This window comes from Oryctolagus cuniculus, chromosome 18, assembly GCF_964237555.1.
Source record: "Oryctolagus cuniculus chromosome 18, mOryCun1.1, whole genome shotgun sequence".
In the NCBI taxonomy this organism is placed as follows: Eukaryota; Metazoa; Chordata; class Mammalia; order Lagomorpha; family Leporidae; genus Oryctolagus; species Oryctolagus cuniculus.
The window spans coordinates 9,772,550-9,796,159 of NC_091449.1; the positions used below are offsets into that span (position 1 = coordinate 9,772,550).

The 23,610-nt window shown below is 63.0% G+C and overlaps 1 protein-coding gene across 2 annotated transcripts in view; it reads left to right on the plus strand.

The window, feature by feature from the left end:
- Positions 1–2: 2 nt before the first annotated feature.
- The window catches only part of LIG1 (DNA ligase 1), a 33,112-nt gene continuing 9,504 nt past the window's right edge, over positions 3–23,610 (plus strand). The window contains exons 1-19 of one of the 2 annotated variants that reach the window (XM_051837430.2): positions 3–136; positions 2,995–3,073; positions 7,549–7,638; positions 8,099–8,234; positions 9,534–9,660; positions 10,420–10,515; positions 12,758–12,865; positions 13,089–13,199; positions 13,363–13,438; positions 14,731–14,811; positions 14,985–15,041; positions 17,543–17,715; positions 18,261–18,427; positions 18,676–18,752; positions 19,535–19,626; positions 19,847–19,946; positions 20,439–20,524; positions 21,013–21,128; positions 21,693–21,788. In XM_051837430.2, coding sequence (XP_051693390.1) covers positions 3,057–3,073; positions 7,549–7,638; positions 8,099–8,234; positions 9,534–9,660; positions 10,420–10,515; positions 12,758–12,865; positions 13,089–13,199; positions 13,363–13,438; positions 14,731–14,811; positions 14,985–15,041; positions 17,543–17,715; positions 18,261–18,427; positions 18,676–18,752; positions 19,535–19,626; positions 19,847–19,946; positions 20,439–20,524; positions 21,013–21,128; positions 21,693–21,788 — 1,806 coding nt within the window. In that variant the 5' untranslated portion in view covers positions 3–136; positions 2,995–3,056. Of the gene's footprint in view, positions 137–2,994; positions 3,074–7,548; positions 7,639–8,098; positions 8,235–9,533; positions 9,661–10,419; positions 10,516–12,757; positions 12,866–13,085; positions 13,200–13,362; positions 13,439–14,730; positions 14,812–14,984; positions 15,042–17,542; positions 17,716–18,260; positions 18,428–18,675; positions 18,753–19,534; positions 19,627–19,846; positions 19,947–20,438; positions 20,525–21,012; positions 21,129–21,692; positions 21,789–23,610 lie in introns of both variants that reach the window. The other variant, XM_051837429.2, reaches the window with a different exon arrangement.

Genomic DNA, 23,610 nt, shown 5'->3' on the forward strand with positions numbered 1-23,610 from the left:
CCCTCGGCTCCGCCCCCGCCCCCGCCCGCCGACGTCTCTGCGCGCGAATTCCGTGGCGCGAATTCGGGGCGGCGGGGCTGCGCGGAGCCGGGCCGACTGTGGTGCCGGGGATTTCGGCGCGCGGGGCCGGCGCCAGGCAAGTGGGGGCGGCCCGCGCGGGGGGCAGAGGTCGCTGGGGGCGGCGAGCGTGGGGGCCATGGCTCCGTCAGGTCGGGGCGTCTGTCGGGCAGCGGCCGCTGAGGACGCCTGAGGCGGCCGAGAGCGCGGGCGCGAGGGGAGAGCGCGCGCGAGGGGCCGCCGGCCGCGGGGCCGAGACAAGCCAGGCCGAGGCCCGGCAGTCAGCGGCCGCCGGCCGTGGGCTCGACCGCGGCGTCGGCGAAGAGGCCCGGAGGGGCGTGGGAGGCCCGGAGGGGGCGGGGCCGGGACAGCGTGGGGTGGGCGTGGGCAGTGGGACTTGGACACCGCCCAGGGGGCGGAGCTAGTGCGGCGCGCCGGCTGTCAGGGGTGGGCCGGGCTGGACGCAGGTGGGCACCGGGAGGGAGGTCAGTGGTCGAGTCCAGAGAAGGGCCTAGCGGAGGGCGCGGAGCCCGTGGGGCCAGACCCTGGGGAGGAGGCTAGAGGGGGCGGGCAGGGAGGCGGGGTCTTGACGTCCCCCGGGGAGGGGACGCTGGGAGGGTCGAGGGGGCGGGCAGTGCAGAGGGGAAGAGGGGCGTTGGGAGAGGGCCCTGGCATCTGATACCAGGGGAGAGCACGCAGCGGGGTTCGAGGGGTGGGTGGGAAGGTCCAGGCTGGGTGAGGCCTCCCTGGTTGCATTTTGTGCGGGGGTCCCCTGGGCGTTCCCAGCCTGCAGCGCTGACTCAGGGGCGGCGGGCTTAGACCTGAATCCAAGCTGCTTCTCCGAGCTGGGGCCTCGCCCTGGTGTGCTTCGTGGCCCGCCTGGTAGCCCTGATCCTGCCAGCTTCCTTCTGGTCCGTGGAAGGAAGAACTGCCTGCTCAGGGAGAGAGAACGGAACGTCGGATGTGGTTCCGGGAGCAGGCGGGCAGGGTGTGCACTGGGAGAAAGGCGGGCTCAGCCGTCCCCGCCTGTCACCCACGGACCGTTCACCAAAGACCCCGTAGGCTCCACTCCACAGCCTGCGGGCTTGGAAGATCCTGCTTATCAACCCTGAACTGTCATGGACGGATGTTTCTGCTACCCTAATTTGGGGTAAAAAGCATGTATTGGCCAATGCGTGCAGTACTAAGTACTGCTTAGGCCCTGCGGTCACGTCCCTGAATGAAATAGACAAAATCTGTACCTTCCAGGAACTCGGGTTTTAGCCCCACATTGCGCAATACGGTAGCCACTAGCCACGTGAGCTACTTAAATGTAAACTAATTAGAGCAAGAGACTTAGCTCCTGAGTCTCACAAGGTACATTTCACTTTTTTTTAATGGGAGGCATTTGATGCATGTATTTTTATTTTTTGATTTTTCTAGAGATTTATTTCTCATTTGAAAGGCAAAATTAGAGAAACAGAAGCAGAGAGAGAGAGGTGGGGGGCCTAGCATCAGCTGGTTCACTCCCCAGATGGCCAGCTGAGCTGGTCCAAAGCCAGGAGCTTCTTCCGGGTCTCCCACGCAGGTGCAGGGGCCCAAGGACTTGGGCCATCTTCCACTGCTTCCCCAGGCCATAGCAGAGAGCTGGATCAGAAGTGGAGCAGCTGGGACTCAAACCAGTGTCCATATGAGATGCTGGCCCTGCAGGAGGCGGCTTTACCTGCTACGCCACAGCGCCGGGCCCGCGTTTCACTTTTTTTGTGACTCAAGTTTCAGTTTTAAATTTTTAAGTTTTTTAAAATTTTCTTTTACTTGAAGGGCAGACAGCTATCTTCTGTCTGCTAATTTACTCCCCAAATGCCTACCACAGGCAGGAGTGAACCAGGCTGAAGCCAGTTGCCTGGACTCCATCCAGGTCTCCCACATGCATGGCAGGGACACAGGTACCCTAAGCCATCACCTGCCACCTCCCAGGGTAGAGTGTGCTTTGGCAGGAAGCTGAGCCAGAGTGGAGAGTGCATGGTGGGGTCCACGCCCCCCCACCACAGCCGCAGCCGGGGGGTCAGGAGGGGCTGCTTGTCCGTTAGTATTTGGGGGCAGAGCCGATGCCACTTGGTCCTGCGTGAGTTTGGGGTGTGAGAGAAGGCAGCGAGTCAGTGGGGATCCAGGGTTTGGGTTTGTTTTTTTTTTTTTAAATATGATGTACAGTAAAATACAGCCTTTGGTGTGAATGTTGAGTGGGAAACAGTCACATAAGCACCACAGTCAAGACTCCGTCCGTTACCCCCGGCAGACGCCCTGCCCTGTCTGCCAACAGCCTTCCCCGCAGCCACAGCAGTGTCTGCTCCGTAGCTGGTCTCGGTCGCTGTCGCTCTTACGGAAGCAAACCTCGCCGCCTCCCCGAGCTAGGCGCGCTGTGCTCACGCGCGCCGCCGTGTGTCCTCCCCGGGAAGCGCAGTCCTCTGAGCTTGCCGGCAGAGCTGCAGCACTCCTTGGCTCACAGGGTCTTGTGTGGACGCAGGGTTTCACTGGGAGTGGGGGGAGCAGTGTCCGGAGCCATGGGGTAGGTGAGAGACCACCAGACTGTTCCCAAGGGCAGTGCCGGCGCTGCTCTCCTCTTAGCAGAGCGAGAGTCCAGTATGGCCTGCCGTCTGAGCACGGCACGCTCTGAGGTCGAGTGGTTGGTGTTTGTTTCATATTGCAGTGTTGCTTACTTCATGTTTCTAGAACTTTCTGTATGAGTGCCCTTCGTTCTGCTTGCTTTTATCTGGGCTTGCAGAAGTTGTAAAGGAGAGAGAGCCAGTCTTCCCTGGTCTCCTAGCGGGGCGTCGTGACTTGTAAAACGGGAGTGTTTCTTGAAGGGGAAAGTCGTGTTTCTGATGTCATTGTTCTGCTTTTTCTATGAGAAATTTACCCAACCCGTGTCCTCAGCAAGTGTGTGGCTGTGTGTTTCAGGAACGCCTCACGGGACGAGAAGAGCAGGGGACAGGAGCGAAGCGAGCTGCTGAGACGCCAGCATGCAGCGAAGCATCATGTGAGGACCCCGCCATCCCCTCCCCACACGCGCATGCACATGCGCGCACACACACATGCATGCACACGTGCTCTTTCTCTCTCTGCAAGTCCTCTGCTGCTTTCTCTAAACCAGGCCATTTCTCAGAAGCAGTCGAGTTCAGCCTCAGGCTGGGCGCCGTCCCAGGACTTGAGTTGCGTGGAGGCCGGGTCGCGTTGTAGCGAAGCTTCCAGCTGCGGGGACGGTGGTTCTCAGGGGTGGCGCCGCTCCCTCCCCTGGGAACGTCGCCAGGGTCGGACGGCCTCTTTGGTTGTCAGGACCTTGGCACCTGGAGGACAGGGGACAGGCTTCCTGCCCAGGATGGCCACGGCCTCGCCGGGAACATCAGCGTCTCAGCAGAGAAGCCCAAGCAGGCTGGCTTCCAGAAATGTAACAGGGAATTTCTGGAATAAATGGCCTCAAGCGCAGCTCAGTCCAGTTGCCGAGCTTCGTCGCTGAGATCTGTCTCTGTCTTGTTAGCGCTGTTGGGCGGACTCTCCCTGGGATGAGCGGTCCCGGTGGGAAGAGCTGTGTCTGTCCTACCGTCCCGGCACTATCTAGAGGCGTGTTCCATTGGGCCAGCGTGGTGCGCCTGCCTGCCCAGAGCAGCCCCTGTAGCTTAGCGCGTGGTCTCCGAGTGCCCTGGCCCGGACGGTCAGATCACGTGTGCCGAGGGGACTTGAGTCAGCTGGGCGGCGGTGGCGGCCACAGGCGCTGGGCTGCGCTTTCCTTTGCAGTGAGACATCTTGGGGTAGGCGTGCGAGGCTGTGAGAACCGTCCCTCTTCCTGCTCGTATGTCCTGTTCCATTTACTTTGGAGTGGTTTTAGGTGCGCGGGAAAGTCCTACAGGTAGCTCAGCGTTTCCGTTGCTGGCGTCGTACATCACTCTGCTCCGGTCGGCGCAGCTGCCGGCAGCCAGACTCCACGTGGTCATTCAGGTCGCACGCGTGTCTGTTACTGTGCTTTCTGGGTGCTGTGCTGCACCTGGGTGTCCCGGCCCCTCACGTCTTCAGGGCGACCCTGGAATACCAGCTCTGCGGCCTGGGTCACTGCCGAGCCCCCAGGAGCAGGGCTGGCTCTGGCACTGTGCCGCTGTGCTTTCTCCTGTTTTTTTGTTGGTTTCTTGTGTATTTCAAAGGGTAGTGCAGATTTTGCTCCCATCCACTTAGTCACTGCCCAGATGCCCATGATGGCTGGGCTGGGCCAGGCTGAAGCCAGGAGGCTGGCGCTCCATCCAGGGCCAGGGGCTCTGGCCATCACCCTGGACCTGATGCCAGTGCCCACCCCAGTGTTGTTGAATGAGGATTGAGGTGTGTTGTGTTTCTCAGGTGACCTGGGACAGAAAAATAAGCACAGCGTGGACTCCTCCACGTGAGCCTCAGCTCCGCCGTTGGTCCTGGGGCTGTCTGCCCTGTTTAGAGCTGGGGCGGGGTGCTGGGGGGGTGAGCTGGGGCAGGGGCGCTGAGGGTGAGCTGGGGGGGTGAGCTGGGGCAGGGGCGCTGGGGGTACTGAGCTGGGGCAGGGGCACTGTGGGTGCTGAGCTGGGGCAGGGGCGCTGGGGGGGTGAGCTGGGGGGCTGAGCTAGGGCAGGGGGTGCTGGGGGTTGAGCTGGGGCAGGGGCGCTGGGGGGGTGAGCTGGGGCAGGGGCACTGGGGGGGTGAGCTGGGGCAGGGGGCGCTGGGGGTGCTGAGCTGGGTCAGGGGCACTGTGGGTGCTGAGCTGGGGCAGGGGTGCTGGGGGGGTGAGCTGGGGCAGGGGGTGCTGGGGGTGAACTGGGGGGCTGAGCTGGGGCAGGGGTGCTGAGGGTTGAGCTGGGGCAGGGGGCGCTGGGGGTACTGAGCTGGGGCAGGGGCGCTGGGGGGGTGAGCTGGGGCAGGGGGCGCTGGGGGTTGAGCTGGGGCAGGGGCGCTGGGGGGGTGAGCTGGGGCAGGGGGCGCTGAGGGTGCTGAGCTGGGGCAGGGGGCGCTGGGGGGGTGAGCTGGGGCAGGGGGCGCTGGGGGTACTGAGCTGGGGCAGGGGCGCTGGGGGGGTGAGCTGGGGCAGGGGCGCTGGGGGGGTGAGCTGGGGCAGGGGGCGCTGGGGGTACTGAGCTGGGGCAGGGGCGCTGGGGGGGTGAGCTGGGGCAGGGGCGCTGGGGGGGTGAGCTGGGGCAGGGGGCGCTGGGGGTTGAGCTGGGGCAGGGGCGCTGGGGGGGTGAGCTGGGGCAGGGGGCGCTGAGGGTGCTGAGCTGGGGCAGGGGCGCTGGGGGGTGAGCTGGGGCAGGGGGCGCTGGGGGGGGTGAGCTGGGGCAGGGGCACTGTGGGTGCTGAGCTGGGGCAGGGGCACTGGGGGTTGAGCTGGGGCAGGGGGCGCTGAGGGTGCTGAGCTGGGGCAGGGGGCGCTGGGGGTTGAGCTGGGGCAGGGGCGCTGGGGGGGTGAGCTGGGGCAGGGGGCGCTGAGGGTGCTGAGCTGGGGCAGGGGCGCTGGGGGGTGAGCTGGGGCAGGGGGCGCTGGGGCTGAGCTGGGGCAGGGGGCGCTGGGGGGGTGAGCTGGGGCAGGGGCACTGTGGGTGCTGAGCTGGGGCAGGGGCACTGGGGGGGTGAGCTGGGGCAGGGGGCGCTGGGGCTGAGCTGGGGGGCTGAGCTGGGGCAGGGGGCGCTGGGGGGGTGAGCTGGGGCAGGGGCACTGTGGGTGCTGAGCTGGGGCAGGGGTGCTGGGGGGGAGCTGGGCAGGGGCACTGTGGGTGCTGTGCTGGGGTGGGGGCGCTGGGGGCTGAGCTGGGGCAGGGGCCACTGGGGGGTATGACTGGGGCAGGGGGCGCTGAGGGGGGTGAGCTGGGAGGGATGAGCTGTGGCAGGAGGTGGTAGGTGTGAGCTGGGGCAGGGGTGCTGGGGCTGAGCTGGGGCAGGGGGCACTGGGGGTTGAGCTGGGGCAGGGGTGCTGGGGGGTGAGCTGGGGCAGGGGCACTGTGGGTGCTGAGCTGGGGCAGGGGCCACTGGGGGGTGTGAGCTGGGGCAGGGGGCGCTGGGGGGGGTGAGCTGGGTCAGGGGGCACTGGGGGGGGTGAGCTGGGAGGGATGAGCTGGGGCAGGAGGTGGTAGGTGTGAGCTGGGGCAGGGGTGCTAGGGGTGAGCTGGAGCAGGGGGCGCTGAGGGGGGTGAGCTGGGGCAGGAGGTGGTGGAAGCGTGGTGGGGGTGAGCTGGGGCAGGAGGCACTGGGGGGGATGAGCTGGGGCAGGAGGTGGTGGAAGCCGTGAGGGGGGTTGAGCTGGGGCAGGAGGTGGTGGAAGCCGTGGGGGGGTTGAGCTGGGGCAGGAGGTGGTGGAAGCCGTGAGGGGGTTGAGCTGGGGCAGGAGGTGGTGGAAGCCGTGAGGGGGTTGAGCTGGGGCAGGAGGTGGTGGAAGCCGTGGGGGGGTTGAGCTGGGGCAGGAGGTGGTGGAAGCCGTGGGGGGGTTGAGCTGGGGCAGGAGGTGGTGGAAGCCGTGAGGGGGGGATGAGCTGGGGCAGGAGGTGGTGGAAGCCGTGGGGGGGGGGGTTGAGCTGGGGCAGGAGGTGGTGGAAGCCGTGGAGGGGGGGATTGAGCTGGGGCAGGAGGTGGTGGAAGCCGTGAGGGGGGTTGAGCTGGGGCAGGAGGTGGTGGAAGCCGTGAGGGGGTTGAGCTGGGGCAGGAGGTGGTGGAAGCCGTGAGGGGGTTGAGCTGGGGCAGGAGGTGGTGGAAGCCGTGAGGGGGTTGAGCTGGGGCAGGAGGTGGTGGAAGCCGTGAGGGGGTTGAGCTGGGGCAGGAGGTGGTGGAAGCCGTGGGGGGGTTGAGCTGGGGCAGGAGGTGGTGGAAGCCGTGAGGGGGTTGAGCTAGGGCAGGAGGTGGTGGAAGCCGTGAGGGGGGGATGAGCTGGGGCAGGAGGTGGTGGAAGCCGTGGGGGGGGGGGGTTGAGCTGGGGCAGGAGGTGGTGGAAGCCGTGGGGGGGTTGAGCTGGGGCAGGAGGTGGTGGAAGCCGTGAGGGGGGGATGAGCTGGGGCAGGAGGTGGTGGAAGCCGTGGGGGGGGGGGTTGAGCTGGGGCAGGAGGTGGTGGAAGCCGTGGAGGGGGGGATTGAGCTGGGGCAGGAGGTGGTGGAAGCCGTGAGGGGGTTGAGCTGGGGCAGGAGGTGGTGGAAGCCGTGGGGGGGTTGAGCTGGGGCAGGAGGTGGTGGAAGCCGTGGGGGGGTTGAGCTGGGGCAGGAGGTGGTGGAAGCCGTGAGGGGGGGATGAGCTGGGGCAGGAGGTGGTGGAAGCCGTGGGGGGGGGGGGGTTGAGCTGGGGCAGGAGGTGGTGGAAGCCGTGGGGGGGGGGGATTGAGCTGGGGCAGGAGGTGGTGGAAGCCGTGAGGGGGTTGAGCTGGGGCAGGAGGTGGTGGAAGCTGGGGGGTTGTCGAGCTGGAGCAGGAGGCACTGGAGGCTGGGGCTGCGGGTGCTGTATCTTTCCTTTGCTCCCCTGTCCTGCAGGTCATTTTTTTACCCCACAAAAGAGGGGAAGACGAAGAAGCCTGAGAAGGAGACGTCCCACAGCGGCAGAGAGGCAGAGCCACCACCCAAGTACGCAGGGGCCCGGGGGTCGCAGACCTGAGGCCTTTGGCAGGCCTCGGGCCCGGGAGGAAGCTGTAGTCCAGGGGTGAAGGCCTCGGGCAGATCTGCCCCAGGCCCAGCAGGATGCAGGGCCCCGGTGCTGTCCTTGGGCCCCGGCCTCCTCCTAGGCCAGACTTCCTCCCGGAAGCAGAGAGGCTGGCCGCTGGCTTGGCCTCGCCTCAGTCAGATGACCGGCCCTGGCGCAGCCCGCTGGCCAGAGCATGGCCTGAGCAGCTCACATTACTCAGTCCCTGGGCAGGGGACTGCCTCCCGAGTGGGCGGGGTGGTAGATGGATGACCAAGAGAATACACCACGGAGACGCCCAGAGAGCACCCACTGACTGCTGGGAGGAAAGGAAGGGGGGAGGTGGGGGACGCACATGCGTCTGGGGCGGTGCCTGTCCTGATGCCCATGGTCCCCACCTTCCAGGGTGGCGCTGAAGGAGCGCAATGGCGTGGTGGCTGGGAGCGACTCTCCAGTGAAGAGGCCTGGGAGGAAGGTGGCCCGCGTCCTGAGCAGCGAAGGGGAGGAGGAGGACGAAGCCCTCAGCCCGCCCAGGAGCCAGGTCCGTCCCTGTCAACCTGTGCAGAAACAGCTGGGGGGGGGGGGGGCTGCTGGCGGTAGTATGCTGGGGTCTCTGCTGGGACAGCACACGGACCAGGTGCTGGGAAGGCCTGCAGACCCAGCCGCTGTACCCCAAGACCCAGAGCCGGCCACCAAGCAGGAGGGGCTCAGCCCACTGTACCCCAAGACCCAGAGCCGGCCACCAAGCAGGAGGGGCCCAGCCCACTGTACCCCAAGACTCAGAGCCGGCCACCAAGCAGGAGGGGCTCAGCCCACTGTACCCCAAGACCCAGAGCCGGCCACCAAGCAGGAGGGGCTCAGCCCACTGTACCCCAAGACCCAGAGCCGGCCACCAAGCAGGAGGGGCTGAGAACCCAGCCCCATGCCATGTGAGGGAGGGTCGCTGGCCTGGGACTCAGGCAGTCGCCCACCCTGGAGCTGAGACCCGAGTCCCCAGCTTCAGCACCTCAGGGTTGTGTCTCCTGACGGCTCAGCAGGTGCTGGCTCAGGGTGGCGGTCACTGCAATGTGGCAGCTGCTTCCGGGCCAGTGCTTGCTGCCCCGTGCCCTTGTCTGAGAGCAGTGCTTGGCACCCAGACAGAGCACGCCCTCCGTGAGGCGGGTGTTCCTTAAACCAGGGGAGCCGTTCCTCATTTCCCTGTATATCCCACAGCCAGCACTGAGGCTCATGACCCCTCCTAGCTGCAAGGGAGCCTGGGACACGGAGTTGTCCGCCAGGCCAGAATCAGAGACTCAGATGCTGTAGAAAACAGAATTGTTAGGCCAGCGCCGTGGCTCGCTAGGCTAATTCTCTGCCTTGCGGCGCCAGCACACCAGGTTCTAGTCCTGGTCGGGGTGCTGGATTCTGTCCCGGTTGCCCCTCTTCCAGGCCAGCTCTCTGCTGTGGCCAGGGAGTGCAGTGGAGGATGGCCCAAGTGCTTGGGCCCTGCACCCCATGGGAGACCAGGATAAGCACCTGGCTCCTGGCTTCGAATCAGCGCGATACGCTGGCTGCAACACGCTGGCCGCAGCGGCCATTGGAGGGTGAACCAACGGCAAAAGGAAGACCTTTCTCTCTGTCTCTCTCTCTCTCTGTCCACTCTGCCTGTCAAAAAAAAAAAAAAAAAAAAAACACCAGAATTGTTCTTGGGTCCTTGATGGGAGACTGAGATCCTGAAACCTCCCTGGACCGTGGAGTGGTAGCCCAGACAGGGGACAGGGCCAGGGAGGAGGTGGGGGAGGGGAGGCACGGAGAGCCGTGCCAAGTTCCCACGCTAGAATTGCTCTTTCCTCCCCTTCAGAAGTCTGGTCCAGAGCGCCCACAGGACTCCCCGCCCAGCCCTGCCGCATCACCTGAGAACACCCCTTGCCCCTCCGACTCCTCCCCCGTGGGCCTGGCCACGGCCGGCATCCCAAAGCGCCTCACAGGTGAGGACATGCGGCCCCTGCCTTCTTCTCCCCACTTGGATTTCTGCACCAGGCGGCTGCCCCATGCCAGTCCCGATCGGACCGTTGTGGTTAAGCGCTCAGCCTTGCCAGCCATAGACTGTGTGGCTTTGGGTTGGCCCCTGGCCTGTCTGAGCTCTGGCTGGGTTCTCTGTCAGACAACACCTGCAGCACCGACGCGTCGGGAGGGGTAAAGGTTGATGTGTGAAGTGCTGAGCGTGGGGCCCAGCCCCGTCAGCGCAGTGCGTGTCGGCCATGACACGCTCAGGGTGGGGCCCGGGGGCCCCAACAGAGCCCTGAAGGTCAGGGGAAGCAGCCACTGGACCCCAGCTCTGTGGCTCTACCCTGGGAGACTAAACACGCCTCCGAACTCCCCCAGGTGTGAGGGGGCTGGGGTGTTCGTGCCAAGTCCCACCCATTGCTGGGTGAGGCCTGATGATACTCTGCCACCTCCAGGGGCCGGAGGTTGCGGACGAGCTCTCTGGGACACACAGAGACAGTGAGGTCGAGGGCCGTCCTGTCTGAGCACGTGGGGTTCGCTCCACTGCAGAGGCAGGGAGGTTAAGTCGCCTGCCCAGGCCCACACAGCCAGGAAGCAGTTGGCCTACAGGACAAGACCTGCATCAGGGCAGCGGCCGCGGGCAGAAGGGGAGGCACTCAGAGCCCTCTCGGGGCCCCGTCGTGGCTGTGCGCTCAGAGCAGACAGAGCAGCGGGCCACACTCAGCCCTTTGCTTTCCCAGCTCGGAAGCAGCTCCCGAAACGGACAATTCAGGATGTCCTGGGAGGACAGGATGAGGACAAGGACCGGGAAGCCAAGAGGAAGAAGAAGGAGGAAGGTGAGACCCCCGGGGAGGAACAGGGTGGGCGGGGGGGCCCAGGCCGCTGCTGCAGGCATCTGAAGGCGTCCACCCGCGGGAGCTGCTGTCGAAGGCACTTTGGAATGCATCTGTGTGGCCACCTTAATTCAGTGTCAACTCAGTTCCCCATTTGTATCTTCTGGTTTTATATTTTTTATGGAGATTGTTTTCTTCTAAATGATTTTTTTCTCAGACTTTTCTTGGCTTGTGGCCCTCCTAGTGTCATCATTTCTCGTGGTGCTCCCTAGGCCACTACCGTAACAGCTCCATATATGAAGTAGTTAGGTCTAAGTAGCTGCTGCATGATACACTCTGCTCAGAGAAAAACCACTGTTTGTGTTTTGTTCTTACGTAATCCTGACTGCTTACTAATGGGGTACAGCTACCATGCTTACCACACATCTGAAGCCATGGAATCCAGTAGGAATGGCCACCCCGTGTCAGTCTCACGTGGATTTTTGCCCAATTCTGAATTTTTATCACAGCAGCCAGTGAAAACCATGCTGTGCAGATGTGTCCCTGCAGGCTGAGTGAGGCCTCAAGTGTGTAGTTCACACGGTATCCAGCAGGGGTCACTGGGTCTCCTTGGAAACTGTCCCACTTCCTGCCAGTCTCCCTGGGCTCTCCTGCACCCAGCTAGGGAGACCTGGGCCTTTGGCTGCTCCCGGCCTCTCAGATCTCAGATGGTACTAGTCACACATTCGCCACTACCGCATGTTTGCTTGTCTGATAAAAAGTCCTCTTCAGAGTTCTGTCCCCAGGGCAGATTTGCATTTGGCCAAGGTGTTTTGTTTTGTTTTTGACAGGCAGAGTGCAGTGAGAGAGAGACAGAAAGAAAGGTCTTCCTTTACCCTTGGTTCGCCCTCCAATGGCCCCTGTGGCCGGCGCATCGCGCTGATCTGAAGCCAGGAGCCAGGTGCTTCTCCTGGTCTCCCATGCGGGTGCAGGGCCCAAGCACTTGGGCCATCCTCCACTGCCCTCCTGGACCACAGCAGAGAGCTGGCCTGGAAGAGGGGCAACCAGGACAGAATCCGGCGTCCTGACTGGGACTAGAACCCGGTGTGCCGGCGCCACAGGCGGAGGATTAGCCTAGTGAGCCGCAGCACCGGCTGGCCAAGGTTTTAATTCCTGTCAGCAGCTTTTAGGAGCAAACATCATTATAAGTTGTATACGGTGTTGGCCATGGTTGGAGGGGAAGGGCCATGGTTGGAGGGCCCCTTTCTAGCAAGGCAAGCTGTCCCCAAGGTAACTCTGCTGGTTTCATTGTTACCCTTAGAGTTTTTCAGTCAGTATCTTAAGACTTAAGCTTTGTCTTTTTTTTTTTTTTTTTTTTTTTTTTTTTAACAAGCAGAGTGGACAGTGAGAGAGAAAGAGAGAGAGAAAGGTCTTCCTTTGCCGTTGGTTCACCCTCCAATGGCCGCCGGGGCCGGCGCGCTGCGGCCGGCGCACCACGCTGATCTGAAGGCAGGAGCCAGGTGCTTCTCCTGGTCTCCTATGCGGGTGCAGGGCCCAAGCACTTGGGCCATCCTCCGCTGCACTCCTGGGCCACAGCAGAGAGCTGGCCTGGAAGAGGGGCAACTGGGACAGAATCCGGCGCCCCGACCGGGACTAGAACCCGGTGTGCCAGCGCCGCAAGGCAGAGGATTAGCCTAGTGAGCCACGGCGCCAGCTTAAGCTTTGTCTTTAATAAGCTGTCAGGTGCATTTTCACATGCTACATTTCACAGAAGACTTGTTAATGGGAAGGGGTCGCTGTCTATTGCTTAGCACACAAGTGGGCATTGGAGTTGGATTCTTCCCGAGGGCCCTGCCTTGCTCAGCCTGACACCCCCGTCACTTGAGAGACAGGCAGCCATCCCTCAGCGTCTGCAGCCCCCAGTGATCCCCAAATCTTCCAGCACTCCAGCCCCTCGATGAAATGGCCTTGCGTCTATGTGTGGCCCGTCCCCTCTAAATCATCTCGGGGTGACTCGTGTCTCATGCCCACAGTGTAGACGCCGTGTCCATGGTGGTTGTACTGTACTGTGTTGTTCATGACAGACACAGCCGATTTCCATCGTGGTTGATTGAATTGTGGGCCTGGGGGCTCACGGACGTTGCTGCCCGCTGTGCTTGGGGCACTAGAAAGTGCATGGGGCTGGTGTCTTTGGGCTGGAAGTGCCCTCAGGAAAATGATTATTTATTTATTTATTTATTTTGCCATCTGACTCTTCTGCCCTCAGAAACAGAGACCCCGAGAGAAAGCCCCACCGAGGCTGAAGTGGCAGAGAAGAAGGACGCAGAGGAGGGGCCCCGGCCTATGACGCCCCCTGAGCCCCCTGAGTCCCCCAGTGAGTTCTGGTCCTCTGCACCTCCTAGCCCCCCACCCTGGGTTGGGTGTCAGGTGCCATCAGAGGACCAGCAGTGTGAGCCCGGTATGGATTCTCCAGTTTGCTGTATACCGTGTACATGCCTGGCAGAGCTGCCCCCATGTTCCCTCTGTAGTGGGGAGTAGAAGCAGTGGGCTTGGGATGGAAGCGGCCGGCCTTACCCTGTGCCCCCTCACTTTAGAAGAGGCCCCGGTGGGAAGCAGCTCAGAGCCCCAGGTGGCCGTGAAGCAGGAGCCACAGGAGGACCAGGCCAAGCCCCCTGCCCGCGCCCCCCGGACACTCAGCAGTTTCTTCAGTGAGTTTCTCTGTGGTCTGCTCTCCTGGTTCTCTACAGAGCACCCCACACCCCCACTTGTCCCTCGTCTCCGTGAGCCTTGCGGCAGTGCTGGGTGAAGATCGGGTGGGAGGCGGGGGGCTCTCAAGAGAAAAGACCTGCTGTTCCCTGGCTTCATTCCCAGCTCCCCGGAAGCCGGCCATCAAAGCAGAAGTGAAGGAAGAAGACCCAGCCATTGTGAGGAAGGAGGAGGCCAGAGGGTGAGTGTGCAGCATGGTGGGTCTGAGAGGCCCCCGGCCCAGCCCCGGTGCTCTGCCTGGAAGGGCCAGCAGCGAGTGCCTTAGCCCTCGTGGGCCCCAGCCAGCCCCAGCCGCAAAGCCCTGCTGAGCACAGGCCAGACAGCCCGCCCAGGAGCAGAGCCTGCTGCCCTCCAGCCTGCAGCCTTGCAGCCTTGGTGCGCAGGGCTGGGGCCCCCCAAGGCTGCCCCGTGTCCTCAGCACGGGCCCCGAGCCCTTCAGCCATCGCCCTGCACACCTCTGGCCCTCTGGCCAGCGGCCACATTTGCTCCGCGTTGAGAGCTGAGCACCTGTCCTGCCTGCTAGTGGGGTTCCGCGTGTCAGATACGTAATTACCTCGTTATGTTCATGCTCTGGCAGGACGCTGTCTGCGTGTGCACAGGACGTCTCTGTCACAGTAACGAGCACAGACCTCGTCCCTGCCCTGTCCTGAACCTGTGGTTGCCAGAGCCAGGGTAGATGGTGGGCTCCTCGGGCCCTCATGAGAGCCCTGCCCCCAGTGGATTCTGGCCTCCCGGCACCTGCAGTCTCTCACTCACCTCTCGGCTGCCTGTTGCTGCACACACTGGCCCCCCAGCACTGGTGCCGACCCAGTGGCCCTCGTGCGCCTGCTGGAGGCGGGGCTCCCCCTCTGAGCAGATGTGCATCCTCAGCACCTGCAGCAACCTCCTCGCATGCCGGGTCACAAGGCCAGGTCCCGCCCCACCAGACCACGGGCCTTCCCAGGGCCGGGTCCAGTTCTCCTTGCCCAGCTCCCAGCACTCGGGCTGGCCTCTCTGGAACCAGGAAATGCACGGTGAAAGAGTGGACTTCATTGAACACTCCCAGATGTTTTTCTGGAAGGACTGGGGTCAGGCAGCAGCTCTCTCTGCGGGAGCCCCAGCAAAGAACAAATCCCAGAAAACCCTGCTCTGCAGTTCACCATGGGACAGGGGAGGCAGCGTGCAGAATGCACCGTGCGTCACGTCCTCGCCGAGAGCTGTGGGGGAGCCGGGGGCAGTAGGGGCGACAGTCAAGTAAAAGACCTGAGGGTGGATGGGGTGCCCAGGGGAGTGTCCCCCACCAGACAGACAGCGCTGCAGAGGGGCGGCGGGGAGCGCGCAGAGGGAGCAGGAGGTGACTCTCAGAGGTGACAGGGATGCGGGTTCCTGCCCTAGCCCTGGTGCAGCCTGGCACATGGTAGGTGCTCAGGGGATACTGGTGGAGAGCTGGCTTCTCTCCGACCCAGAGGTACCCTATCTATTCTGCCTCCACAGAGCCCTGGACCCAGTGAGCTATAACCCTGCCAAGAGCAACTACCACCCTGTGGAAGACGCCTGCTGGAAACCCGGCCAGAAGTGAGGCCTCTCCCTCCCCCGGCACCCAGCCCAGTCCCCGTCCCCCTGGGAGGCCTCACTTGGAGGAGCCGGGCCGTGTGCCGGGCCGCTTCAAGGCAGGTGGCTGGCCCCAGGGCGGGTGGCAGGACCACGTGAGTGATACACAGGGCTCTTGCATCTCTCTGCCTTCCCAGGGTCCCTTATCTGGCCGTGGCCCGGACGTTTGAGAAGATCGAGGAGGTCTCTGCTCGGTAATAAACCAGGGCCGGAGGGTGGGGCTCCCCCAGTTGTCCCCCCAGTTGTCCCTGCACCTCCGTGCCCCACGTGGCTGTCCACTGCCCCATCCCCTCAGGTCATGGGTACAGGGCTGCCTGCGGGTCCTCTCAGGGCCCGGACTCGGAAGTCCACAGCCTCATTTCTGCCTGGCTCTGTTGTCGAGAGCAGACAGAAGGGCGACCCCAGATTCAGGGTAGGGTACAAGCTCCCTGTCAGCATGATGGGAGCTACAGAAGGTGGCAGCGCTGGGTCAGCGCAAGCGGCTGAGCCTTCCTTACCGTCTCAGTGCTGGGAAAACTGACCTCAGCCTCAGCCGGGACCTCTTCTCGGGGTGCTCCTGCGGCCCCACGCCCAGGGCTGCCCGCACTCCGGTCCTTCTCATGTCCATGTTGCTGGTCCGTGAGCAGGGGTGTTAGCGAATGTGAGCTTGACGGGCACGGTTCAGTCTGCTTCCTGCTCTGCTCCCGGCTTGCTGTAAGTCTCCATGGCCCGACTGCCCCGGGTGTCCCTTCAGCTTGTCTGCCACACGGCACTCTCCAGGGGCCTACAGGAGGGGGCCATTGCAGGCTTCTCCTGATGCCATGTTCTTGTGTTTTTAAGATGTATTTGTGTGAAAGAGCTGAGGAGGGAGAGCCCTCCTTAAATGGTCACATCTGCCAGGGCTAAGCCAGGAGCCGGGGACTCCATCTTTCTCTCGCATGTGGGTGGCAGGGACATAAGCACTTGGGGCATCGTCAGCTGCCTTCCCAGGCATTTTAGCAGGGAGCTGGATCAGAAGCAGAGCAGCCAAGACTCAAACGGACTCCCATGTCGGATTCCAGTGTCGCAAGTAACAGCTTAACCCACTGCCCCGCAGCGCTGGCCCCAGAGCAGTTGGTTCTTATCAGCGTGTCCCCTTGCGAACATTTGAGAAATTTCCCCTGTTGGCGTAAGCCCCACCGGGAGGAGTCGCAACATTCTCGGACAGTGTGGCAAGGCCTCAGGTGCCTGTTGAGGGGCTCCGAGTCCAGGCCATGACAGCAGCAAGTGAGAGCCCAGTCCGGGGCACAGGCAGGCCTGGGAGTGGCCGGCTCTGCTGCTTCCTGGCTGCAGGTGGCCTGCCTGTCTGCCACAGTTTCTCCATGAGTAAAGGGACGTCATGTCTCAGATTGGCCCTGGGAACTATGAACATAATACAGGAGAAACTCAGAAACCACCCAGTGCAGGAGACCTGCAAGCAACTGCCCTGATAACTCCCAACCCAAAACGGGAGGAGTTACCATATTTTCAGAACTTTGTAGAAGTAGTTTTAGACTTAGCAGAAAGCTACAGTTGTGGTGCAGAAAGTCCCCGTGTACCCTAAGCAGCTCTGTCTGTGCTGAAGTCCTGCTTCAGCGTGGGGCGGGGGTCCCGACAGCACCTTTAGGTACACCAACAGGTGACGCGCTGAACTTTGCTATTTGCCCACTTCTGTTCTCTGTTCTAGTCCAGGGCCTGGCCAGAGTCCCTGGCCGGCCTGCCAGCTCAGGGCGCTCATGTTTCCTTGCTGAAGGGCTACTGTGCCGCCGCCCGTCTGGTTCCTGGCCACAGGCTCGGCTGGCCCTGGTGACTGCCCTGCAGTCACGTCTTCACTCCCCAGTCAGCAGGCGCCTCGTGGGTGTCTGCTTTGAGACCAGGTGCAGCGCTTGTGTCTCTAGACCTTGGCCCAGTGTTGGCATCTGTGCACAGTCGAGAGCTGCAGAAGGTCGGGGCCTCAGCACAGCTCACCCTCCCTTGGTGCCGGAAGCAGCAGCAGGGCCAGGCCCCGCTTCTTGCTCCTGGTGACGGCCGCTGCCCTTGGCGTTTCTCAGCCCGTGGACGCCTCGCCCTCATGTCGCCTCCGTCTATGTCCTTTTCTGTCTTACAAGAGCACGTGTTGGGTTTAGGCCCCAGCCTTCTCCTGTGAGCTCATCTGGAGCCCTGGTCACAAAGACCCAACTTCACCTCCTGAGGCTCTGCGGGGCCCAGGGGGTGAGGCCACTCCTCCACCCACCACACTCCCAGAGGCTGTCTTGCCCGCTGCAGGTGTCTGTGGGATGGTGACTTAGGGGCTCCCCTGCTTCCGCCTTTGTTAACAGCTTCCGCTCTGAGAAAAACAGCTGCTGTGTGCCAGGCCCTGCGCTTGCCATGACGGCCCGCTCCTCCAGCGTGTGTGCGGCCTCGGATGCACTCCTAAAGCGAGCAGCACGGCTCAGGGCGCAGCTGGGCACCTCCAGCAGGCAGCCACCTAGGTTCCTGGCTCAGTCCTGGCTCTGTGACCCGGGCCACTCACTGCCTCTCATGTGTCAGGGGGGTAACGTAGGCCCAGAGCTGAAATGTGCCGATGCTTGAAACAAGTCTGCTTGGCGCCGCAGCCGCTGACCTCCCCCACCCACGGGCCGTGGCAGTGCCCCTCCTCCCCCTGCCCCACCCCCACCTTGATCTTGAGCCAGGTGGTCACAGCCCGACCCCTCTGCAGGCTCCGGATGGTGGAGACGCTGAGCAACTTTCTGCGCTCTGTGGTAGCCCTGTCGCCACCAGACCTCCTCCCCATCCTCTACCTCAGCCTCAACCGCCTAGGGCCGCCCCAGCAGGGCCTGGAGCTCGGTGTTGGGGACGGCGTCCTCCTCAAGGCGGTGGCCCAGGCCACAGGTGAGGGGGCCGTGTTGAAGGGGAGCTTGGGGTGCGGGAGAGATGATGGGCGGATTCTGGAGGGTGAGCGAGGGAGAGGCGGCGGCTGAGGGACCCTGGGGGAGGACACAGTGGGCAGCAGTGCAGGTGAGGGAGGGCCAGGCCGGGGAAAGGTGGAGGTGGCAGGAGGCGGGGTCTGGAGTGAGGACCGAGGCAGGGTATCAGGGTAGCAGACGGCCTGGGAGCACCTGGAGGAGCCGAGCAGGGGAGGGAATGAGGGGCCGTGCAGGCGCAGGGTTACCAGGGCTGGGCACAAGACTGGGAGTGGGGCCGTCCGGGGCCTTGAGTGCTCTGCATCTATCATGCAGGCCTCTGGGAGCCCCAGAAGGATCGTGGGCAGGTGAGAGGTGTCTCTGGTTGCGTTTGCAGGTGAAAGGAGACAGAGGTCAGGGGGCAGGGAGCTGGGGCGAGGGCTGTGGGGAAGAGCAAAGGGGAAGGGTAGGAGACTACATCAGGGCCCCAGCAAGGGAGACCCAGCCACAGCTGTCAACCCCCCCTCCCCCCAGGTCGGCAGCTGGACATTGTCCGGGCTGAAGCGGCCGAGTCGGGTGACGTGGGGCTGGTGGCGGAGTACAGCCGCGTCACCCAGAGGTTCATGCTGCCACCGCCCCCTCTCACCGCCTCCGGGGTCTTCGCCAAGTTTCGGGACATCGCCCGGCTCACTGGCAGCGCTGTGAGTGGGGCAGGGCCCTCACCTCGGGCACCTGAGGTCATGGGTGTGGCAGGAAGGCTCTGGTTAGACCTGCGGGGGCTGGGGCTCCTCAGTGTGGGAGGGGAGCAGAGCCGACCCCTCCTTCCTACAGACTCTCAGTCTTTGCCGGGTAAAGAGTGGGAGGGAAGTAGGAGAGCCAGAGGCATGCCATCAGTGAGGGTAGTGTTGGGGGGGGCTGGGCCCTGACGGCCCCTCCCCCACCTCCTCAGTCCATGACCAAGAAGATGGACATCATCAAAGGCCTCTTTGTTGCTTGCCGACACTCAGAAGCCCGATTCATCGCCAGGTGACTGTGGGGTCTGCGAGGTTGGGGAGAGGGGACTTCTAAAGTGGCTGGAGGTACTGCTGAGGCCGACTGCCCCTGTATGAGAAAAGCTTGGTCGTTTCCCATTCTCCCCCTTGGTGGTGCCACCTGGAGATGGTCCTGCAGCTCAAGGGTAAAGGGTGCTGTGATTGATTAGTGATGTCTGCCTTGGCCAGAGAGCCGCAGCAGTGCAGCACAGAGCCACTTGTGCTGTGTTGACCATGCGTGTCTTGGGAACAATTCTTGAGTGCTCTGCCCTATGTCAGTTACCCCCCATAGCTCTGCAAGGAGGGGCCTGTTGTCCTTACCCCAGCTGACAGCAGGGAGCTGGAAGGTTAAGCCCACTCCCCGAGGTCACTGGCTTGGAGCAAGGCCTGTGCCTGGGTCAGGTGTTAACCATCACGGGCGGGGGTCGGGTTGGGGGTGGGCTGTGTTCAGTCTGGCCCCTCTCTGGGCAGCTGAGATGAGAAGTGTAGGTTCCTGTGAGGCACCCACTCCCGCCCTGCACTACAGGCCAATGGTCGTGGTCAGCATTGGGCACCCACTCCCGCCATGCACTACAAGCCAGTGGTCGTGGTCAGCATTGGGCAGCCTCCCTCACCTGTTAGACGAGGCCATATGACCTCTTGGGTCCCTTCCTGGCTCTGCAGGTTGCTGTGGGTTTTGAGGACAGGGTCTATAGAGACCTGTAGGAGGAGGTGGGAGCAAGTGTGGAGGCGGAGGAGGTACCAACAGGCCCACCTCTGGCCTGCTCTCTTCCCCAGGGCCCTGAGGGGGCGGCTGCGCCTCGGGCTGGCAGAGCAGTCGGTGCTGACGGCCCTCACCCAGGCTGTGAGCCTCACACCCCCTGGCCAAGGTGAGCTCTTGCAGTCTCGGGGCTGCTCTGTGCTGATGCTCCCCTCCCCCCCCCAGGAGCCACACCCCCCCTTCCCAGCCCGGCTTCCACCACTGGGCTCCTCTGCCTGGAAAGCTGAGCAGCAGCATAAGTGTTCTTTGCCCGGTGACAACCCCCTGACCGCAGCCCCCGGGTGGCTGAGGGCTCCGTCGTCCCCAAGTCCCTGGTGCCTGTCTCCTAGCATTCCCCCCCGCCGTGGTGGACGCTGGGAAGGGCAAGACGGCAGAGGCCAGGAAGACGTGGCTGGAGGAGCAGGGCATGGTGCTGAAGCAGACGTTCTGGTGAGGGCCCGGCGGGGGGGACGTGGGAGGGCGCTGCAGGTGGCCGGGGGTGGCAAGCGAGACAAGGCGGGTGCAGGGACGGCTCGGGGAGGAGGCAGAGCCAGGAGGCGCTGGCAGCATGCGGAAGCGGGAGCAGCAGGATCCAGGTTGGGCTGCAGTCAAGAAAGTGCAGGAGACGGTCACGCGAGGACACCGTGAGAGGGTGAGGTCAGAACCAGGAGCCCCAGGAGCAGCTTCTGCAGAGCTCCTGAGCAGGGCCGCTGCTTGCTCCGCCTCCTGGGCTCCACCCACCTTGGGTTGCAGGCCTGGCTCAGTGCGGTTCAGTTCATCGCTGCAGGGGAAGCCTGGCCGGGGGACAATATGTCCTTGCGTAGCCAAGTAAAGAACCTGGGCCTCAGTGGCGGTGACGTGGAGGGGGCAGAGGCTGTCATGGGCGGCCAGGCTCTGAGCACAGGCCGTGCACGTTCTGAAAGGACTGCCCCCACCCCGCAGCGAGGTGCCCGACCTGGACCGGATCATCCCAGTGCTGCTGGAGCACGGGCTGGAGCGGCTCCCGGAACACTGCAAGCTGAGCCCAGGTGCCAGCCCCAGGCCCTCGCTTCCCCAGCTGAATCCTCTCCCAGCGCCCAACGCCTTTTCTCCAAGCGTTCCGAGCTGCTGTGGAGAAGATGGCCGTGCGTCAGGCCAGGCGGGAGCGCTCTCATGCACATCAGCGTCCAGAGCAAACCCGGCAAGGGAGGGCGGGCGGCTGTGTTCCAGACTCAAGTCCCTTGTGTCTCTGTCTGCCACCCCAGAGTCTTCCCCCAAACGTGTGTGAGCACGTTCCCGTTCAGGATGTAGAAAGGGAGGGGGAGTGCCCAGGTTCTAGGAAAAGCAGCGGCCCCACCCTGACTCAGCCTGCAGCTGGGGGGTGTGGTCCCCAGAGCCACTCTGAAACCTGGGAGGGGCCATTTGCTCTTAAGTGCCCAGGAAGGGGAGGGGTCCTGGGCACATCCATAGCCCCCCACCCCTTGCCATGTTCCCTCAACCCTCAGCCTTCCTAACACCCTCCCTCTCTCCTCCCAAGGCACCCCCTTGAGGCCAATGCTGGCCCACCCCACCCGGGGCGTCAGCGAGGTCCTGAAGCGCTTTGAGGAGGCAGCTTTCACCTGCGAGTACAAGTACGACGGGCAGAGGGCACAGGTATGGGGGGCACGGCCCTTCCCAGGAGGAGAACGCCGGGAGCAGGGCGGGGTCCCGACCCCAGCTCCAGGCCGGCCTCTGCCGCAAGCTGCCCTGCGCCCCTCGCCTGTCTCCATGGGCTGTGGTGTACAATGATGCATGCAGTGAGCACACTGATGGCCCCTTGCCAGCTTATCTGATGGTGAAGTCGTCAGTGTTCCTGACGTGGTAGCTTAAGGCACGTTGGCTCCATTGCTGCCTGCCGTAAGATGGCAGTGAAATGAAACAGGCCGTGCATCGGGCACTCCAGGACTGTGAGCAGACTGTTGAGCTCCCAGTAGGAACCAGAAGGACTGAGTCTGTCAGCAGTTACACTCGAGCAGGGCTGCGTGCTGCGGGGAGGGCCGCAGGGGTCGGAGGTGCCGAGGGGAAGGGCAGCAGGAGGCACAGGTGCACCCAAGGAGGGGCGTGCTGGGGCTGTGGGCCACTTCCTCCTCCAGAGCCTCCTGCCGGCGAGGGTGGAGTTGGAGAGAAGGAGGGGCGGGGGGTGGCCGGCTCTGATCTCGCCTTGCGTCCGCACCGCAGATCCATGCTCTGGAAGGCGGGGAGGTGAAGATCTTCAGCAGGAACCAGGAGGACAACACTGGGAAGTACCCTGACATCATCAGCCGCATCCCCAAGGTGGGCCCGCCATGTGCTGCAGCTGCGGTTCGACGGCTGTGGGCAGTGAGCGTATTAGTTTCCTGCGAAGACAGAAATGCGAAGCAGAGATGAGTAGCCTGCACAGACAGGGACAGGACTTGGTGTTTGACACGAGGGAACAGACATACATTCACACGGAGGAACTCCATGTGCCGCAGGGCTGTCTGTGAGAGCAAAGCAGTACCTGGAAGTCTGGGCCCTGGCAGGAAGAGGCCTCTCCCCACTCTGCCCCTTTTGTGAGGTAGGGGTTGGTACCACAGTCAGCTACACATGCAGAGTGGGGTCTCCAATGAGACAGGTGCACCCTGGGAAGGGGGGCGTATTGAGCTGACAGTTACAGAGAGGGGTCCATCATGGGGCTGTAAGAATTCCAGCTTGCCTGCACTTTGACTGCCTAGATAGACCACATCGACGGCTGCGGAAGGCTGAGGCCCGCTCAGGCCAGCACGGGTTGGGGTGGGGGTCAGAGGTGGCAGCGCGTGACTTCCACAGGTGGTGTTCTTTCTCCAGTCGAGGGCAGGCCGTCCCGAGCTGACTCCTCGCACACAGCCATCCTCCCAGCCCAGCTCATTCCAGCCTCTGCCTCCACTGCCCCCAGCTGCTTGGTTTTCATTCCCAACACCTGTGCCCGTACAGTCCGTAAAGAGCTGTCACATCTCCAGAGAGGGAGGGGTCCCAGCATCCTTCCTGTCCCCTGCCTGTGTGTTGGTCAGCTCTGTTACCCAAGGCAAGCTGCTTCAGGAGAGAGGTTTACCTGGCTCGGCTGGGAGGTTCACAGCCCCCATTGGTTCTGCCGAGTGCTGCGGCTCGGTGGCTGGCGCAGTGCCGTGGAGGAAGGTTCTCACGGCAAGGCAGGAGACAGGCCCTGCTGCCAGCCTTTTATCCCCAACCTCACGAGAACCACATCTGGGGTGGCCTGTGTGGACTGAGGACCTCCCCCTAGGCCCGCCTCCCTCCCCGACACGATACTTGGGTCAAGTTTCCACCCTCTTAGTGCCATCAGCCTGCCACTTTGGAGTGTGAGTGTGTGGGCGCCAAGTCCCATTCAGAGCATGGCAGCCGCTCCAACTGACTCCAGCTTGGCCCCGAGAGCCAGAAAACTGCGATTCCAACTGCAGCTTCTCAGCAGGGAAGGCGGGACGGGGGCGGGACAGGCATGGAGGAGGCCAGCCTGCAGGCCTCGGCCCAAAGCTTTGAGCCCAGAGTCGCCATGGTGCTGGGCGGGGCCCATTCCAGAAGCCTACAGCGCAGGCCTTCTCCTTGACTGTCCCCTTCAGTTAGGAAACCAGTGTGGGCGGGGAAGGAGGCAGACACGGCACAGCACCTGCGCCAGGGCGCAGTGTCCATGAAAGGCTATGATTCCAGGTGTGCGGGGTACAGTAGGTTTTTTGGTGTTGTGTTTTTTTTTTTTTTTTTTTTTTTTTTTTAAGATTTACTTATTTGAGAGGCAGAATGAGAAAGAGAGAGAGGTCTCCATTCGCTGGTTCACTCCCCAGATGGCCACAACAGCTGGAGCTGGGCCAATCTGAAGCCAGGAGCTTCCTCCGGGTCTCCCACATGGATTTGGGCCATCTTCTGCTTTTCCAGGCCATAGCAGAGTGCTAGATTGGAAGTGGAGCTGCCAGGACTCAAACTGGCACCCATATGGGATGCTGGCATTGCCAGCAGCTTTATCTGCTACGCACAGCACCAGCCCCAGTACAGTAGGTTGTAACAGGGCCGAGCTGCACACAGCCGGTGCCGCAGTCCACTTAGAGAATGTTCCCGTGCTCTTCACCGCAGAGCGTTTCCCTGTGCCCCT